Raw genomic sequence first — 17,904 nt, 5'->3', positions numbered from 1 at the left:
CATGCTCCAAGCTCTGCTCAACAAGAACGAAATCCTGGAACATAAACAAGATGATCTTGAACAGAGCCCGGCGAAACAACCTTCGCATTAGGGGGGGGGGGGGGGGGTCCCCGCTCCTCAGTCCCGGACCAAGATTTGAAAGAATACGTGGGAGACCTATTTCAATCCCTTCTACCTCTTACAAATAAGTCGCAACTCATTTTAGACCGAACTCTCTGACTCAGTCAGGGGGTGGAATGGGACTCCCCTCCAGATGTCATTACTGGGGTCCACTTCCATACAATCAAAGAAGCCATCATAGCAATAAGTCGCTCTCAGGATGACCTGACCTTCCAAGGCCCCCCCCCTTCAGATCTTCCAAGACTTAGCAAAGGCAACAATTCAGAAACAGAGCGCTCTACGACAATTTACCCTATTCCTTCGAGATCAGCATGTCAGATACCGGTGGTTGTTCCTGACTGCGCTCCAGTTTTCTTACAAAGGGGTTTCCAGGATGATCGTTCACCTGGAAGATGCTCACACTATCTTGCATCCCAACTCACTAGGAAGCGGCAGGATCTGGCTCCCTAATCCGGGGCCTGGCAGAACTCCCCCCTAAACTGAAGCGTTCGACCTGGACAAAGGTGCAGAAAGGACGAAATGTGAGGTGACCCCCCTCCAGTGAGAATCTCCAGTCTACGGAACAGATTGCTTCCATTGCTCTGAAGGGCGCCTCCTCCACTCCAGAGGACTTTAAATTAGTTGGAGTGGCGATCGCCGATCCGCCTGGGGACCCACAGAAGATTCTCATCTGTCACGGGCTTCGCACGGCCCATGCCCATCCGGGAGGCGGATGTCACCTGTGATCCCTTGGAGTAATTCACAACTCGATCTGGCCCTGTTGGCCGAAGGAAATGTAGTTTCAGCCTCTAGTTGGAGATTGAGGTTAAAATTCCAGCTGCACGAGGACATAAAGATAACCAAGCTCTCAGAGGATTGCGGAGCCACGTTCGACCCAGACCCCTCCCACAGGACACTGAGGCCCAGGACACAACCGCCCACACAAGAAATCGAGGTTCATCTTGCAGAATATTAGAGGTTTGAATTCCCCTTCCAAAAGAAAATCTACTCTGCAGCGGCTACCCGGCAGAAAATGCAGTGGTTTTCCTTCAAGAACCATACCTAATGCCAGCAGATTTCATACGTCTCTGCAACAGTCATTTCCCGCTTCAATACCGGTCTTCCAACAGCACCAAGAAAGTGGGTACAGCGATCCTATTCGCAAAATGGGTGAGACCTCAGATACTGGAGGCTCCGTTATCTCAGTAAAATGCCTCATTAGGGCAGCTCTACTCCCTTGTCTCGATTTATGCCCCAAATGGGCGAAAGGCCAAATTATTGTTGGAGGAGACTTCAACAGGGTCCCTAACAAGTGAGATCACACCCTCCGGCCCCAGAGACTTTAAACTGGCCATGAGCCTCCTTCAGCTATTCCAAACCCTAGAGATATTGGATACGTGGATGGTGCTTCACCCCAGCGAGAGGGACTTCACTTTCTACTCGCAGGTGCATAGAACTTTCTCCCGGATTGACCTCCTGCTGGCCTCCCCCTCAGACTTTGGCTTTCGTTGATGTAACCATCGGATCAAGAGTAATATCTGACCATGCTCCGTTAAATGTCGCTGCGGGCTCATGATCCTGACCCACTGCCTCGACGCCGATGGGAGCCTCTATGATCCCATACTTAATAAAATGCCTCTAATAGACTCGATAGCAAAAGCGATCAGGAATTTTTTGAGGGAAAATCTAAACAAAGACACCTCCCCAGCTAACACATCGGATGCTATGAAAGCCGTTGTGCGGGGAGAACTAATTGCACATGGGGTGGCGTTCCACAAATGCAAACAAATCCGAATAGAACTTGAAAAAGGTCCAGAGAGCGGAAGCCGACCACAAACGCAAAGGCTGGTCCCCAAAGTCCCAAAGAGCTCTACAAGAGGCCCTGAAAAAGCTTGAGGCCCACTATGCGGAGGATATGGCACATCTGTGGCTAAGTCTAAGCAGGGTTATCATGCCAAAAACCAAGCGAATAAACCGTTAGTGGAAAGTCTTGCCAAAGAGAAGGGGAATACCATATTGCTACAAGATAAACTGCAGCTGGCGGCAGCCCACCTGTCTGAGGTGATGTCGGCATCATTGCAGAACCAAGAAAAAACACTAGAGTACCTACAAAGTGCTGCACTTCCACGACTCAGAGACTGTTGGGGAGAGCATTGACGCCCCGATCTCAGGTAAGGAGATAGACGTATCCATCAAATCCCTCAAACCCAAAGCCCAGGGCCCAGATGGGTACACAAGGTTCTATAAAATATCCCCCCCCCCCCAACTGATAGCCCCACTAACAGCCCTTTTTAACTCCTTTGGGGTGACGGGGTCCATTACTCCCTCCATGCAGGAATCTAATACTGTCCTTGTACTCGAACCAGGCAAGGACCCTGGGGATAATGGCTCATACAGGCCTATTTCCCTATTAAATATTGATGCTAACATCGATTCAAAAATACTAGCGAACCATGTAGAAGCCACTCTACCCGACATTGTGACCGGGATCAGACAGACTTTATAATGCATAGGTCGACTGGGGATAATATCCGTAGAGCCTCGAACCTAGTAGATGTCACGACGCAGGATTCGCATGAGTTGGCAACTGTTGGCTTTGAACGCGACTAAAGCGTTTGATAAAGTGGACTGGGCCTTACTGCGACTTACCCTGGAGGCCTTTCGCTTTGGTCCAAATTTCCCAAAATTCTTCCTAGGGAGCCATCAGTCCCCCAAAGACCCTTCTTTGGTGAATAGCTCCCTATCAGACCCGATCCCATTAACGTGCGGAACCAGACAGGGATGCCCCATATCCCCTTTATTATTTGCTCTGGTTATGGAGCCCTTTGCACAGCTAATTTAGCTAGACCCACAGATCAAAGGCCTACACACTGGCACCTTCAAGCACAAAATTGCACTCTACGCTGAAAACGTGATGCTATCCATCAGTGACATTAACTAATTGCGGATTCCAGCCCTCACTGAGTTTTGTAGATTTGGGGAGGTAGCGAGCTTTACTATGAACTTTGGGAATTCAGTTGCCTTAGGGGTTGGTCTAGGGCCGGAGGAGCAGGAGTCCCTGGAAACACTGTGCCCCGTCCGATGGAGCAAGAAAGATTCCCTACCTGGGTGTCCAGATCCCTGCTCGCCCTGGATATGTCTATCCGACAAACTTCGCCCCACTCTTTAAAGAGTTGGAGGGTGACCTTGATCGATGGCTCACACAAGAGATCTCAGTCATTGGGCATATTAACGCAAAATGACTCATGCCAGTTCTTATAGGCTTGTTCCTCCGTGCCCACCATGATCCCGCTACCCCCTCTTCGAAGGTTAGAGGAAAATGCTTTGGTTCGTCTGGAGGGGTAGGAAGTCTAGGGTTTCCCAGAAAGTAATTATGGGCAGCACCAGATTGAGAGGGCTGGGGGTCCCTGACTTGCGCAAATATCAGTTAGCAGCACAGTTATCACACACACAGGCACTGACCTCTGGACGTCTGAAATGGGTGGAGCAATCTTGCCTGCCACTCCCCCTGCACTTCCTCTCGCACACCCCGCTGCACCAGACTTGGACTGGGACCCTGACCTCCGCTAAATACTTAAAACATGGGATTGGGCGTTGAAACATAAGGGCATCCCGAGGGGGTTGGGTCGCTCCTCCCCAATATTCCATAATCCAACCTTTTCACTGGGATTCCACCCGCTGAATTTCAACAATTGGATTGCAGGGAGGGGGGGTGGGGTGGGGTGGGGTGGGGTGGGGGCGGCAGGGGTGCCTGAATCCCTGGGACAATTTTTTTTTTAAAACTTTATTTATAGTTTTCAAGACAAAGAAAGAAAAACAGGAAACCGATACAAATCAGCACTTGGTTTGCCCAACTGTTGGTCGATCAACATGCCCCAGTTCATCCCTGTGTCCCGCCCCCAACCTCCCTCCCTCCCGCCCACCATTGACTGCTTGAGGTCATTGCATTTTTTTTCCATGCCCAGTGCAGATTTATTGGTTGCTTGTCCCTCTGTGCTAGTTCATTGGCCTCCCTCAACTTGCTGATTGACTCGAGGATGTGGGGGACGAAGAGTCTCCCTTGCTGTTAATCAGGTGTGCAACACAAGGACCCCAGATGTCCGGAGGGCGTGCGTGCAGAGGTAATGTTTTTATAAACTCAGTCTACACGTCTTGACAGAGTATGTCCTTCTGCCATTTTGTAAATGTGGGAGCTGGGCCCTGCCCCCAGGACATGGCTACTCTCCTATGTGCCAGCTCCAGTAATACATTTGCTAGCTTCCTTACTGAAGGCGTTAAGTGTTTTGACATTCCAAGTAGCGCTATTGTGGGGATGGGTTTTAGTTCTTCTCCAATTATTGCCTCCGTCTCTTGGAGGACTTGCGACCAGAAGGTGGTCAGGGCCGGGCAGCCCCAGGCAAGGTGAAGGAAGTCGGGTGCTAGCTTTATGCATCTCTCACATTTCCCTGCTGACTCTGGTCTGTGTAAGGATCTTTTAGCTGGGGTGTAATATGTTTGGTGTAAATACTGGAAGTGAATACGTTTAAACCGGGAGTTCAGTGCGACCTGGGTCGGATTGAAAGTATGTACACCCATTCTTCGTCAGGGATGGAAATCTGCAGCGCTTTTTCCCACCTCTCCTTTGTGCGTGGATTTTCTGGTGCCTTGTCAGCTAGGAGAGAACTGTATATTGACAACACTAATCTGCTCTCCCCCTGCGCCTGGATCACACCGTGAAGCAACTGCCACGCTGGAGGTTGGCGTGGGAATGAAGGGAAGAGCCTGAATAGCATAGCGCAGTTTAAAATATGTAAATATATCTAGAGAGGAGGTACTTCCTCTTTCTTTAGCTTGCTGCAGTGTCATGCATGTGTCTTCAACTAACAGATCGCTGAACGAGTGGATGTGTATTTTATCTGCCCATTGGAGGAACACTTTCGTTCGTGAGGGGAATTTCCGGGTATGAATCTAATAGGTAGGAGGGGAGAGTATCTGGTTATTACCCTGTACCTTTGAGCAATTTTTTTCCAGATAGCATGTGTGGCCTGTACCACATTCAGCGTGGTGTGAGGTGCCGATTGTTGGCTGATAATGACCGCCCTTAATAGATTAGGTGATGCAAGGGCTTGTTCTATCTGAACGTGTGGTCTGATGAAATGGGTGGAGTACAAGTAATTCAGAAAGTGCGCCTGCGCTGCCCAATAATACCGTTCGAGGTCAGGGACCCGAGCCCACCTCCTGTCGTCGGTAGTGTAAGTGTTGAGTCGGACACTCTCGCCGGTTTTCCAGCCCAGATAAAATCTAGTGTTAGGCTCTTTAATTTCCCTAGGTAAAGACGCAAGAGTAAAATTGGGAGGTTGGTAAACAGGTAGAGGAGTTTAGGTAGGATTATCATCTTAACCAATGACGATCTACCCAGATCGTCAATGGCAGCGATTTCCATCTGTTTACTTTCTCTTGGAGCGATCTCAGTGCGGTTTCATAGTTGTCTTGAAAAATGTCCGACTCAGGGACAGAAGGATCCCGAGGTATCGTACATGCTATATAGTCAGCAAATTTTCTGGTGCTGGAGGGTTAAGGGAAAAAATAATGGACTTAGAGTGGTTAGTTTTCAGGCCCGAGACCGCGCTGATTTTATTCATCTCATGCATTATGGGGTTTAAGTTTTCGTCGGGGTTTTGAATGAATAACACCACATTATCTGCGTAAAGAGAGATAACCAGTTTGTGGGGTCCTAAGGCCAGGCCTCTTTGAATGTGTCGTGATCGCAGGCCAGAGGCTAGCGGTTCCATCACCTGCGCAAATATCAGTACCGATAGTGGGCAACCCTGTCGGGTCCCGCGTTGGATGTTGACATTTGCGGATTTTGTTGAGCCAAGGATGATGGTTGATTGGGGTTTGTTAGAGTAACGCTATCATTTTGATAAATTGGTTCCCCAGTCCGAGTTGACTGAGTACCGCAAACATGAAGGGCCACTCGACAGAGGCGAAGGCCTTCTCGGCGTCGAGAAGGACTGCAACCACCTGATGTGTGGGGTCAATCGCCCCCATGGCTCCGAACATTCTTCTTATGCCGAACATTGTATTACGGCCAGGTATAAAGCCTGCCTGATCTGCGAGTACCAGAGCCGGCATAACGGGGGAACAGCCTATTGGAGAGGATTTTGGCTAATATTTTGTTATCAAGGTTTATTAGGGAGATCGGTCTGTAAGAACCGCATTCCTCAGGTTTGTCTTTTTTGTGTAGGAGAATTACATTGGCTTCCCTCAAGGATTGCAGGAGAATGCCTAACTCGAATGCTTCCTCATAAACCTTCTGAAGGAGTGGAGCGAATGCTTTGTAAAATTCACCTATTAGGCCGTCGGGCCAAGGGGCTTTGGTGTTGGGTAGGCTCTTTATTGCTTCCAGTATCTCATCTACAGTGATGGGGTCATTCAGAGGTTCGCAGAGTTCTCCCTCTACCCAGTACAGCTCAGGGTTTGCTAGGTACTTGCGTAATAGCTCGGGGTCACTGGAGTGTTTTGCACTGTACAGGTCTTGGTAAAAGGCACGGAAAACCTTGACTATTTCTGTCTCTGTGTGGACTAGTGTGCCTTGTGGGGATCGGATTCTCTACCAGGGTGGTCTTTTTATCAGCAGCAATTAGGCAGGCCAGGAGTGCTCCAGGTCTTTGCCCTTCGCCATACTGACGGATCAGGTGGCCACGACGTAGGAATTTCATCTCTCGTTGTGCTATATTTCTGAATTTGAGTAATTCTTCAAGTTCTGCTTGGACATGTTTTTGATTTGAAGAGGTGAACTGCAACTCCAAGGCTTTCAGGTGTTCTTCGCTTGCAGCTAATTCACGTCAGATTGTTTTTAGAATTCTCTTTTCCTTCGCAATGCATACTCCTCTTATAACACTTCAGCGTTTCCCATAGCGTTCCTGCTGAGGAGACTGAATCTGGACTTACATTTAGAAAGGATGCGATTTCCTCTTGCAGTTCCGTTGCGAATACCTGGTCTGCGTTCCGGGTTTAAAGAGCCAGTGTGGAGCTCCCGATTTCCCATTGGGGAGAATGCACTCAAGAGTCACAGTGGCGTGATCCCAGAAAGTTCTAGGAAGGATCAGGCACTCGCCCCACTGGAATGCACTTTGTGCTGAAACAAGGAGGAAGGTGTACTCGCGATTCTCCCAGTTACCGTGCCTCCATATGTCTACCAGATTATACGCGCTGCATATCTCATGGACTTGAAGGCTGACCTTGCACGTGGGGGTTGCAGTGGCCTGCGATTTGTCTTTTTGCAGGTTTACGTGTGTGTTGAGGTCGCCGCCCCACATAATGGTTGCTGTACCAGTCTGTGAAAGATGGGAGAGGACCCAATCGAAGTTATTTGCTCCATCCACTTTGGGACCGTACAAGTTGACAAACGCGACTTCCTTTGCAACAATACTTCCGAGAACCAGGAGAGCTCTGCCTTCAGGGTCTTTCTACTTTTATCAGGCAGAAGCCGGCTTTAGGGTTGATGAGGGTGGCCACTCTAGCGTACGATAAGTAGGTGGAGAAGTAGCGGTGGCAGCCCCAGTTACGATCCCAGGCGTGTTCCTTATGTGGGATCAAGTGAATCTCCTGTATCATGGCCACGTCGAATTTGTGGCACTTCACTTCCTTGTTTTGGATGTAACCTCCTGATATTCCACGTTGCTACCTTGAATTGGGCTGGTGTGTTCCATGTTCAGGGCGTTCGGGCTGCGTGTAGATTCCTAGCGGTCTACAATGGTACACTGAAGTTGAGCTTCCGCTGCGATTTGTCTGATTTGCCCATTTTGGTGCTTGTCACAGGGTCTCTGAGCGCGAGCGGATTAAGCGGGCTGTCGTGAATCAGGCCCAGTCCAGGTGTGTTGGCGGGCTTTTTGGTATTTGGGGGGGTGGGGGGGGGGTGGTCCTGCGCATGTGGGCCTCTTGTTATCGCGCTGTGTTTGAAGCAAAGCTGGTTGGCAATGCATTTCTGGCGGGGTGGGGGTCCAAGCTGTGCGCCACTGCCAACGGTTACGCAGGGTGAGGGACCGGTGCCGCTGTTTGTCTGATGTTGTCACCAGGTACTCTGGGAGCTGCTTCTTTAGGGTGGCGAGGGGGCGCTCTCCGTCTTTTTCACTCCAGCAAGAGGGGGGTGGTGGGGTGGCAGGGGGGGGGGGGGAAGAGAGAGAGATGGTCCCAGCAAGAATGGAATCAGTTCTATGACTATTTCGTAGCTACAGACCCAGGCTCATTGTGGGTTAGAATACTCTTGTATGGTGGTTTTCGCGCGGCGATGGGAGCTTACCTTAGCATGAGTTGGAGCGCTGCTGTGGGTGATTCGTGGAACATGTGCCAGCGGGTTCCATGTGGGTAGTTACTGGGGCGTCTTAGCTTGAATGCCGGCAGTGAACAGGGAGTTACTGGCTGAGCTGTGCCTGTGTTATGTGAGTCACTGGAGACTATGGCAGTCCTTGCTGGGTTGGGGTTTATTGTGTTAAGTCTTGCAGTTGCTTTCTTGGCCCTGAAAACGTGCCGTTTTCCTCGCTTCGTGTGCTACTTTCTTTGCGCTGCTTTTCGACTCTGGTCTGGGCCGCACGTAGCAAGGACGAGGAGAGCAGTGTGTGCGCCTTTGCGGCCAGGATATCTATGTAGCCGGAGAGTCATGACGCAGCGGGGATGGGCCGCTGCCCTGCCTATGGCTCGCTTGTTGTATTAGCTGGCTCCGATCTCCAAGGCCCGCGTCCACCCGCCACCGGCACGGGGAGAAGGACACCGCAGAGAGGCCACTCGCCCCCACCCTCCACCCGCGGGTCCGCCGTGCCATGCGGGTGCACTCCCACTTATGATGCATGATCTGTGCCTTCCCCCGCCCGGCGCCGTACTCCCCTCTCTAGCTCGGCTTTGTATGGGGCCAGCCTCCACGGCTGGGACCGGTGTTCCTCCCTCCACAGCCCAGCGGCGGCCGCGCTCCGATGTCTCCGTCACGCTCAGTCGGGAGAGGGCGCGAGCTCCGCCTCACGCCAACTGTCGATATGGTGGGCTCACACCCGACTCCAAGTCCCAGCTCCCGTCGCCTGCGGGCCAGGGTCTATCCTGGTGGCACTCTGTGCCCCACGGGGGGCCCGTCAAAGCCTCGCGAGGACGGCCCTTTGGAAGATCACTTCCTGCATCACAGCCAAACAGCGTTCAGGATCTCCTGGGGCGATTTTCTCCACGATTTTGGGAGTAGCTGACACTGCGTTCTTTGCCAAGTTTTTTTCTGTGTAGGAGAAATAATTCTGTGTCAGGATTGCGGCGAGTGTTCAGGATTAATCAGGAGTCCCTTGGGAGCTCACAGACGAGCCGCCATCTTGGTTGGCCCTCTAGCACCCCATGGGACAACTCTTTGAAGGGGACCAGCTACGTTCCTTTGAACAATGCAAAACAGCCCTTCAGCTATCAGCAACTGATAGGGTTCCCCAATTGCACTTGCAACATTGGTGCTCTCATCCTTTCATCAGTCAAGCTGCACACTGTACCCGCAGCCCACTTGAACTTCCCCTAAAGGAACTCCCGCTGCAAAAGAAAATCTCCACGCTCTATAAACTATTGCAGGAAGATATTCTTACTACAAGAGCCCCCTATAATGGCACAGTGGGAAGCGGACCAATGGCAACCTGTGGCAGACCAAGTGTGGGTGGACATTTGGTCACAGACACACTCGTCATCCTTTTGCATCACCAATCAGGAAAGTGTGCATAAACTGGTGGTATTACCCCCGCTTCGTCTGCATCATTTTAACCGAGCCCAGGATCCCCAATGCTGGCGCTGATGTGGTCAGCCAGGATCATACATGTGGTGGTCATGCCCAATTGTAAAAGATCTCTGGACACGATGTGTCGCCATGATAAAGGTCATTACCAAGTGGCGATCACCATGCAACCGGAATCCATCCTACTGGGGGCCCCAATACCAGGGATCTACCCGAGATCCGGGAAAATGGCCAAACTTGACAACTCCTTCTGGCCGGGAGAATTACAGTGGGCCGCACATCGAAGACAGTCGAAGGCCCCTCAATGATTTTTTGGTGGATACAAATCTGGGACAGATTGATCGCAGAGACAGTCACAGCAGCTAAATCCGGCCTTTTACATCGTTTTTGAACATATGGGTCGCCATTCCTAGACTACGACCAAAACTTTCCAGAGCTGACCCACAAAACTCAGCTGGCCATGCAGGCCCTTAATTTGGGCGGCAACCCGCTTGCTGCTTCGCTCACCTGTCCGGACCAGGAGGGGAAGACTCATGAGGGGAGGTGGGGGAGGGAGAAGGGATGGGGCTCTGTTGAATTTGAACTATGCTTGCTCAATTACATATTCTTGAAATGAGGTTATGATATGTCGGACTTGCTTGTATTGCTTCATCTGTGCGCTGGTTCTAAAATATACATGTTAAAAAATATTATACGTAGTGATCAAGATCTAACATTAAAGTTTTCATTCACTTGCAACTGCTCAGTCCCAGAGCAGCTCAAAATGCCTGAGCCTTAGCTAGTCAGGGCAATGGTTGTTGCGCTAAATAACTTAAATAGTGGATCCTGTAAGTAGTGAGATAACCTGTTCACTAATCATTTGCTTCACTAAAGCCCTCACCTCTGTCTTGTGTGTCTGCTTTAGGCAGTCCAATTTTAAGTCTGGAGAATATTACTTATTTATGTCCTCCTTAATCATTCAAGTAATGCAGATTTTTCCCTTGCTTCTCACTCTTTCACTCTTCTTCATACAAGGCCTTGGGTGCCATCACATCTCTATTTAGTCAGGAAAATCTGGACAAGGAGCTCAGATGTCCCCGCCAGAAGGCATGTGGCACCATATCAGGAATTCGATTTTCCCTCCCCCTAAAGCACTCCCTTGTGCACCCCCTCCTTAAGAAGCTGTCTGCTGACTCTCCCTCTCCAGCAAACTACTGCCCAATCACCATCACTCCTTTCTTGGGCAAACTCCTGGAAAAGTTGGCCATCTCCTGGCTTCCGCTCCATACTGAATCTGTTGGCTGTCTCCATGACAATCAGTCTGGCTTCAGAGCAGCCCGACACACAGAAACTGATCTGCTCTCTAATCTCGACTCTAGCCTTCCCTCTGTACTCATCCTTGTTCTTACCTTTGATCAGGATAGCGTGGTTGACCGCTTCAAAAGCAATCATCTCCTTGACAACTTGGGCATCACATGTCAGGCCCTAGCCTGGTGGACCATCATCCTGATCGACCTAGCAGGTCCAACTTGGGTCATTTCTCTCCACCACCTCCCTCTCCACATGTGGTGTTTCCCAGGGCTCAAACCTCTCCCCCTGGCTTTTCAACCTTTACTTGGCACCTCTTGCCCACCTCATCTCTACTTTCTTCTCTAACTTTGTGTTATGCGGATGACTCTGCTCTCCTTCAGGCTCCCCTCTACCTCCTCTCTTGCTCATTCCCGACTGTCTATCCGCGATTCAGGAATGGTGCGCCTCCCAATCTCTGCCTTTACGGCAGTAAGGCTGATATCTCTCATTGGGACCCCTGCTCCCGCTTTCCCTCTTTCACTCTGGCCACCCTCCTTGGGCCCTCTCCCTGCGCAGCAATAAACATTGGTGTCATCTTCGACTCCACGATCTCCTTATCTGCTCACATCACGGACCTCACTACGAAGTCCCACTACCAGCTGCACCTTCACAAAGGCATTCTACCTTTTCTCACTTTCCCCCAGAAGGTCACCATCTCCAGAGCCCCAGTTCTCTCTAGGCTGGACTACTGCAACAGCCCCTTTCTAAATCAGCCTGCCTCTACTCTTCGCCCTCCGCAACTAACCCAGAACAGGACTGAGGCTTGTCCTTGGCCTCAAGCGCAGGAATCGTATCTCCAGCCATGAAATCTCTCCACTGGCTCTCGTGGTTGCAAGGATCAAGTTAAAGACCCTCCGCATTGTCCACAAGGGTTTCTGGGGATGGTGACCACACTATATCCAACTCTCTTTCTAAGCACTTTCCTTCTCGAGCACTTTGCTCATCCACCTCCAATCCTGAGGGTCAGATGCCTGTCCAGGCAGAGAGTGGGGGTAGATCTCTCGTTGGCTGGTACCTCCCTCTGGAACAGCCTGCCTCATACTTTAGCAGTATCACATAAGATTCCGGAAGCAACTCAAGACCTTCCTTTTCGTTTCCGCTTTCTCCCTCACTGATGTACTTGTCTGCTGTGCGAACTGGTTACCTGGTCAACCCTCTGACCATTAATGGACACCAGGCTCCCACACGATCTTTAGTCCCATGCACTGCCTCCGGCCTTAAAATGCACTTAGGGACTGTATCTACAACCCTACAGTACCCTGCTTCCTTGCACTTACTCGGAGCCAGCCACCCCAGCAGCACTTAAGCTTTGCCTATTGCACTCTCCCCCTTCCCCCCTGGCATTACTCTCCCCCCCTGGCATTTTTCTCCCTTCCCCTTGCACAATCTGAATGACACAAGGCCTAGTAAGATAGTTTGTTTTGTCCTCCCTTTGTGTCCCCTTCCTTGTCTTGTCGCGCCCAGAAACACCTGTGTACAGGCACGTTATAAATGCCAGATCATATTGTTCAGTTTACTCTCCTGCGTTTTAGCCTACTTTTTTTCTATTCTAGTGCCCGGACCATACTCTCCCACTCCTAAGGCTTCCTGCACTGCAATAGTTATTCCAGAGACAGGGTGCGCAGGTGAGGTACTGTTTATGCTCTAAGCACGAAGAGTCAAAACCAGCTCTTAAGCTATTTTTCACATAGCATTTACAGGTGCAGCTCTTCACCGGTTTCTTTTCTGCTGCAGTTAATATAGTTAGCCAGTGGACAGTTTAGGCAGAAGTAGAGTAACAAATCTGCAGAGGTTTGTTGCCCGCCAACAGTGATCTGTCACTGGGAAAGTGCCCAATTCACTGGAAGACTGCCAATTGTGCTGCCTGAAAACACGCATTCCTTGCTGACACAGAAGGAGCAGTAGTGACTGGCGGAAAAGGTAAGGAGCAGAGAACTAGCTACTGGGCATGGCCCAGAAGACGACTGTTGGCTTGCGTGTCAGCGATTGTTTGGGGAGTGGGGCGTTTATTGGGTGTCTCCTGGGTCAGAGCTGGGGCTGGGAGTGAGGAAATTAAGGAGTTATCAGCCCATACCAAAACATTGTTGCTCAAAATATCGTGGCCACAGGCTGTGAGCATATTACATGGATCTTCAATGGGATAGATACAACTCGCTGGAGAAAACTGATGGTAGTGCTAATTGCAATCATGCCATGCCACAGACTGTACTGAATAGAAGGAACTTGAGAAATATGTATGCACCTCTTTTCCCCCTGCTTATATATGGAGGACTTAGTACAAAGGGGTGTACGAGCACCAAGTGTTCAGAGTACCTTCACAATTCTATGCCTGCTTCTAAAAACCTGCTTAAAGAGGACATACTGTACAGCAATTCTGTTGCAAACAGACCAACCTTGGGGATCGGTTAGTACAAATTGTGGACAAATGACCTGAAAGGCTTAAGCATCGAAAACTACAGAATGGTGAAATAAACTAAATCAACTGATAAAACCATGGCTAGAAATATGGGCAAGGTGTGACAAACGCACAGCTAATTAAACATCTCATTAAGCATGTGGTAGCCACATACCCATCTCTCAAACAGGGACTAGACTAATTAAATCTTTATGAACCAAAAGACATGCAAATTATTTAGCAGATTTAGGGTCTACTTTAGCCCAACTAAGCAGAACAGAAAAGCCCCTGAAGAGCAAAAAACTGTTCTATCCTTTTTCTCAATACAATGTGATATTACTGATTCAAATACTGCAAAACTGAACTGGTTAAAAACAATTGCTAGTCCAATACCTGCAGATTAAGTCAACAATATGCATACCTGTGCTGGTATCGCATGGGATTTCTTTTTAGAGGTAGTACAGTGCAATTACAACTGGCAGGTGCCCCTAAGATGTCAGCTTGCCAGCAACACTGGTCTGTGGTACAACTGCAAAAACATTCTCATCTGCAATCAGTGCATTGCTTAAAGGCATACCATAGGGGTCAGCATATATATCTACAGGCATAAGTGACAGCAAAGTGGCTTAAATTACAAAACCGCTCATGGAAAAAATGTAGCGTGCAGGGTAGGCACAGGATGGAAATGGCAAACTCCTAAAGGGATGTACAGTGCATGCTTTTCATTGTAATATCCTAAAAAAAACACATTAAAAAGTCTGAACTCACAATTAGGTGCCAAAGTACCATCATTTGAGGTTAGGGGGCAGCATGGCATACGAACAGGATGAAAGGCACAGGGATGAGACGATTAACCTTCACAAAGACATCTGTGAAAGGTGGAAACTATCTGGACATCTATGATAAATAAAATACACTGGGAAAAAAAGCTGTAAAGAAAATGTACCAACGGCCATAAATAGGGGTTTGGGCAGCCAGGAAAAGTGCACTAAAGGCCCACTTAGAGGAAAAACGCAAGACCAGTTTCTAGAAAGCTAAATGGAACATTCTGAAATAGTGGGCTACCTTTGTTTCAGTGTATAATGCAGAGTTTGGGCTTCTTCTGTATGCGATTAACTTCTAGCTCTAAAATGTCTGCTAAAATGTCTGCCATCATGCTGGGTACACTAATACACAGAATAGAGACATAGTGGGGCACAGACACTAAGTTACGGGTGCATCAAGGAATAAAAAGGTCATGCACTGAAAGGATTAGCCATTACAGTTAGAAACTATTTATAGGTCTGAGCTTTTGGGACTGGGCTTGCCTTATAAAGAGCCATACTATTGTCGCACACCAGAATGCAATTCAGCCACCCAGATTGAATGTCTTTGCACTGGCCGGTTTAGAATTACAAAAAGAAGAAGTGCATGTTTAGCTTAACCACTTGATATCAATTTCTGTTAACATCCTCTCTTATGGCTTAATTACAAGTGGATAGTTCTTACACAAAACTTAGTTTTTACCTATGTTTCCATCTTGGGGACCTGGATCGTGATCGTGATCGGGATCTGGATCTGGATCGTGACCTGGTATGTGACCTTGCCCGTGACCTGGTTCGTGACCGTGATCTGGATCTTGACCTTGATCTTGACCTTGACCTTGCCATCTTTCAACACATGGGAGAGGATGGAACGTTCCTTCCAGCTGTAAGAGGAATGTATAAAAATAAGTCAAATAGATGTTGCATCCTCAAAAAGCAATCTGGATACATTAATAGGTTATCCAAGGGACTGGCACAGGAACTGTTCCGATTAAGCTACAATAAAATGGGTAAGGGATGAGCAAACTGGTAAACTGCTGCTCATAAATGTACGACATCCAATGTAAACAAACAGTAATGTCTTTGGTTCAGATGGATTGTATTTCATAATCTGACATTACCAGCAAAATCTCAAAATAAATAGAACCAAAACTCAGTGGCACAAAAATCAGCACCAGTTGGTCAACATGTGGTGGGTCTCGGTATGCCAAAGACACTGATTTGCGAAGCATTCAGAACGTAAGCTCTGTTACGTAACATGCTTTAGTCTTTCCAGGCACAATGTTTCATCCAGTATTCCTAAACGAGGAATTGTTCTCCCCACATGCCCCCCATCCCTTGCCAATGGAAATTCAGGTCCTCTGCATGTGCTTTCCCAATCGTTTTTTAACTTGTACTTCAGAGAACTCCAATTCAACCACACAGCTTTTGGAAAAACTTGATGGAAAGGCACTCTTCAACCTCCTAATCAATTACATGTGCCTCAGATAAGCACTCCGAGGAGGATTGATCGTGTTTTATACATTTATGCACAGACTAATATGGCTCTCTCTCTTATTAGTTAACTTGCGTAAAAGACTAATTATACAGGTGGCAAGGATAGTTAGGCACATACCTAAAGAAGCACTCACCCTGCCAGTCCAGGATGCCCATGCACCATGTCCACCAGTTTGTGGGTTGCATTGCATTCCCGGGACCACAGGCAGAGTGGTGTGCTCACCTGTTGGATCAATCTGTTCAACAGACCCTGGATTGGACCAGTTCCCAGCAACCTGGCTTTCCGAGTTTCCCCCTCCTCATTAGGCATAGGTCCTACCCCTTTCTGAAGGCCCGGAATTTGTAGGTTTGGTCGGATTTGCCGGCGTTTGAGGCTCCAATCTCTCAAGGGTCTAGCGTGTTTCTTTCAACTTCACGCTCTAAAAAGATTTGACTTTTCTGCGTTTCCACCCAATATCCTACTGGTGAATGCATGTATAGCAAGCAGAGTGGATTTCAGCCATGCAATTTATTTGGGTTTACCAAAAGCATCGATCTGCAGACTCCAGAGGGTTCAAAGTGCAACCACAAGGGTTCTTCTAAAACTGGGGCGTAATGATCCCATCTCCCCAGCAATGCGTGCACTGGATTGGCTCCTAGTGGAGGAACGCATACAATTTAAAGCTTTACACAGAGCATTTTACAATGTGTCACCCAGCTTCATAGGTTGTAAACTGCAACGTTACCTATCCCCTAGAGTACTCTGCTCTGCAAAACTTCTGACAAGCCTGAAATTTAGACTACAAAGATGAGGGGCTGTGCATCCTCTGTCCAGGCAGCAAAACTCTGGCACTCCCTACCAGTGACTCTGGGTCATTGCAAACCATCTTGATTTTAGACAAACTAAAGACCCATTTCTTTCCACCTTGATGTGGGGTCCTTGGACTGGGGGGGGTGGGGAGGTGCCATCTTCAGTATGAGCATTCGTTGGGGGTCTGTTTTGCTCTTATTCAGCACTGTGATGCCTGGTGAAAGTGTCCGTTTGCGCATAAGTGTTGAACTATACCCTTAAGAACAGGCCAGGGAAGGTCAGGTGGATAAAGGACCCTAGCCAACCTCCTGCCCCATCCTCCCACCAAAATGACATACAATGAAACACTGAGAACCCGCTCTCTGGACATGGAGTGTGAAATGACACTATTATAATGGCTTGCCGTCACTGGCACGAGAGCACATCAAAATCACCAAGGCATATTTCTATTGCCCTACTGTATTGTTCACCTTGGATACCCAAAATGCACTGGATATGCAGACTCCAAACAGCAAAAGTGTGATCTACTTGTTACAAACCTGATGCCACTCAACAAGCCTTCTCCAACTTGCCACCCCACTGAAGAACAAAAGGTTCTATTTTTTTTAAATCGCCACACATTTTTGAGGTGGACACATTTGTTTGAGGCAATTTCACCTTTGCCATACAGAGATCGAAAATGAGGGGAGCTGGGAGCCATTTAGATCCTACATGCTTGACACGAGCAGCTTCCAGGAGCTACTTTTGGCTCCCCAGACCAGCTAATGCTAAACAAATATTGAAGCAAAAACATTAAAAAAATTATGAAATCACATTAATTTACAACCTTAAGATGTTAATGTTAAAGGATATTTGTACCGCGCACTACCACCACCGGAGTGGTCCCCTAGCTCTCTGGTGGATCTGGAAATGAAGGGGGGTAGGTTAGGATTATGCGTGTTAGGACATTTGGAGTAGAGCAAGGAGGCTGAGAAGTACTGCTGGCAGCTTCAGTTCGGTTAACACCGTTCGCTGAGCATATTGGTGTGGTATTCGGTTCCTAGTCCGTCGTGTGCTGTTGTGTGTGTGTGTGTGTGTCTGTCTGGTGTGTTTGTAGTTGCGGTGTGGTGTGGTGAACAGAGTGCGTTTTTAAGAGGTGTGGTTGTGTTTGGTTAGCATGTGAAGTGTGTGAGGAGCGGTGAGGTTTTTAGTAGTTTTTGGGGTAGGTTAGTAGCCGTTAGGAGAAATGCACACTCCTATTCTGTCTCCATGATTTAGCAAG

At 48.7% G+C, this 17,904-nt stretch overlaps 1 protein-coding gene across 7 annotated transcripts in view; it reads right to left on the bottom strand.

The window, feature by feature from the left end:
- Window positions 1–17,904, bottom strand: part of BCLAF3 (BCLAF1 and THRAP3 family member 3) — an 856,420-nt gene that overhangs the window by 680,025 nt on the left and 158,491 nt on the right. For all 7 annotated transcript variants that reach the window (XM_069637104.1, XM_069637097.1, XM_069637096.1 and 4 more), the window contains one exon: window positions 15,060–15,240. In XM_069637104.1, the coding sequence (XP_069493205.1) occupies window positions 15,060–15,202 (143 nt within the window). In that variant the 5' untranslated portion in view covers window positions 15,203–15,240. The remainder of the gene's footprint in view (window positions 1–15,059; window positions 15,241–17,904) is intronic.

The sequence above is a fragment of the Ambystoma mexicanum genome, chromosome 7p (genome assembly GCF_040938575.1).
Source record: "Ambystoma mexicanum isolate Mex_15411 chromosome 7p, UKY_AmexF1_1, whole genome shotgun sequence".
In the NCBI taxonomy this organism is placed as follows: domain Eukaryota; kingdom Metazoa; phylum Chordata; class Amphibia; order Caudata; family Ambystomatidae; genus Ambystoma; species Ambystoma mexicanum.
The sequence above is the reverse complement of the archived record's forward strand: the minus strand, read 5'-3'. Positions and strand labels throughout refer to the sequence as shown.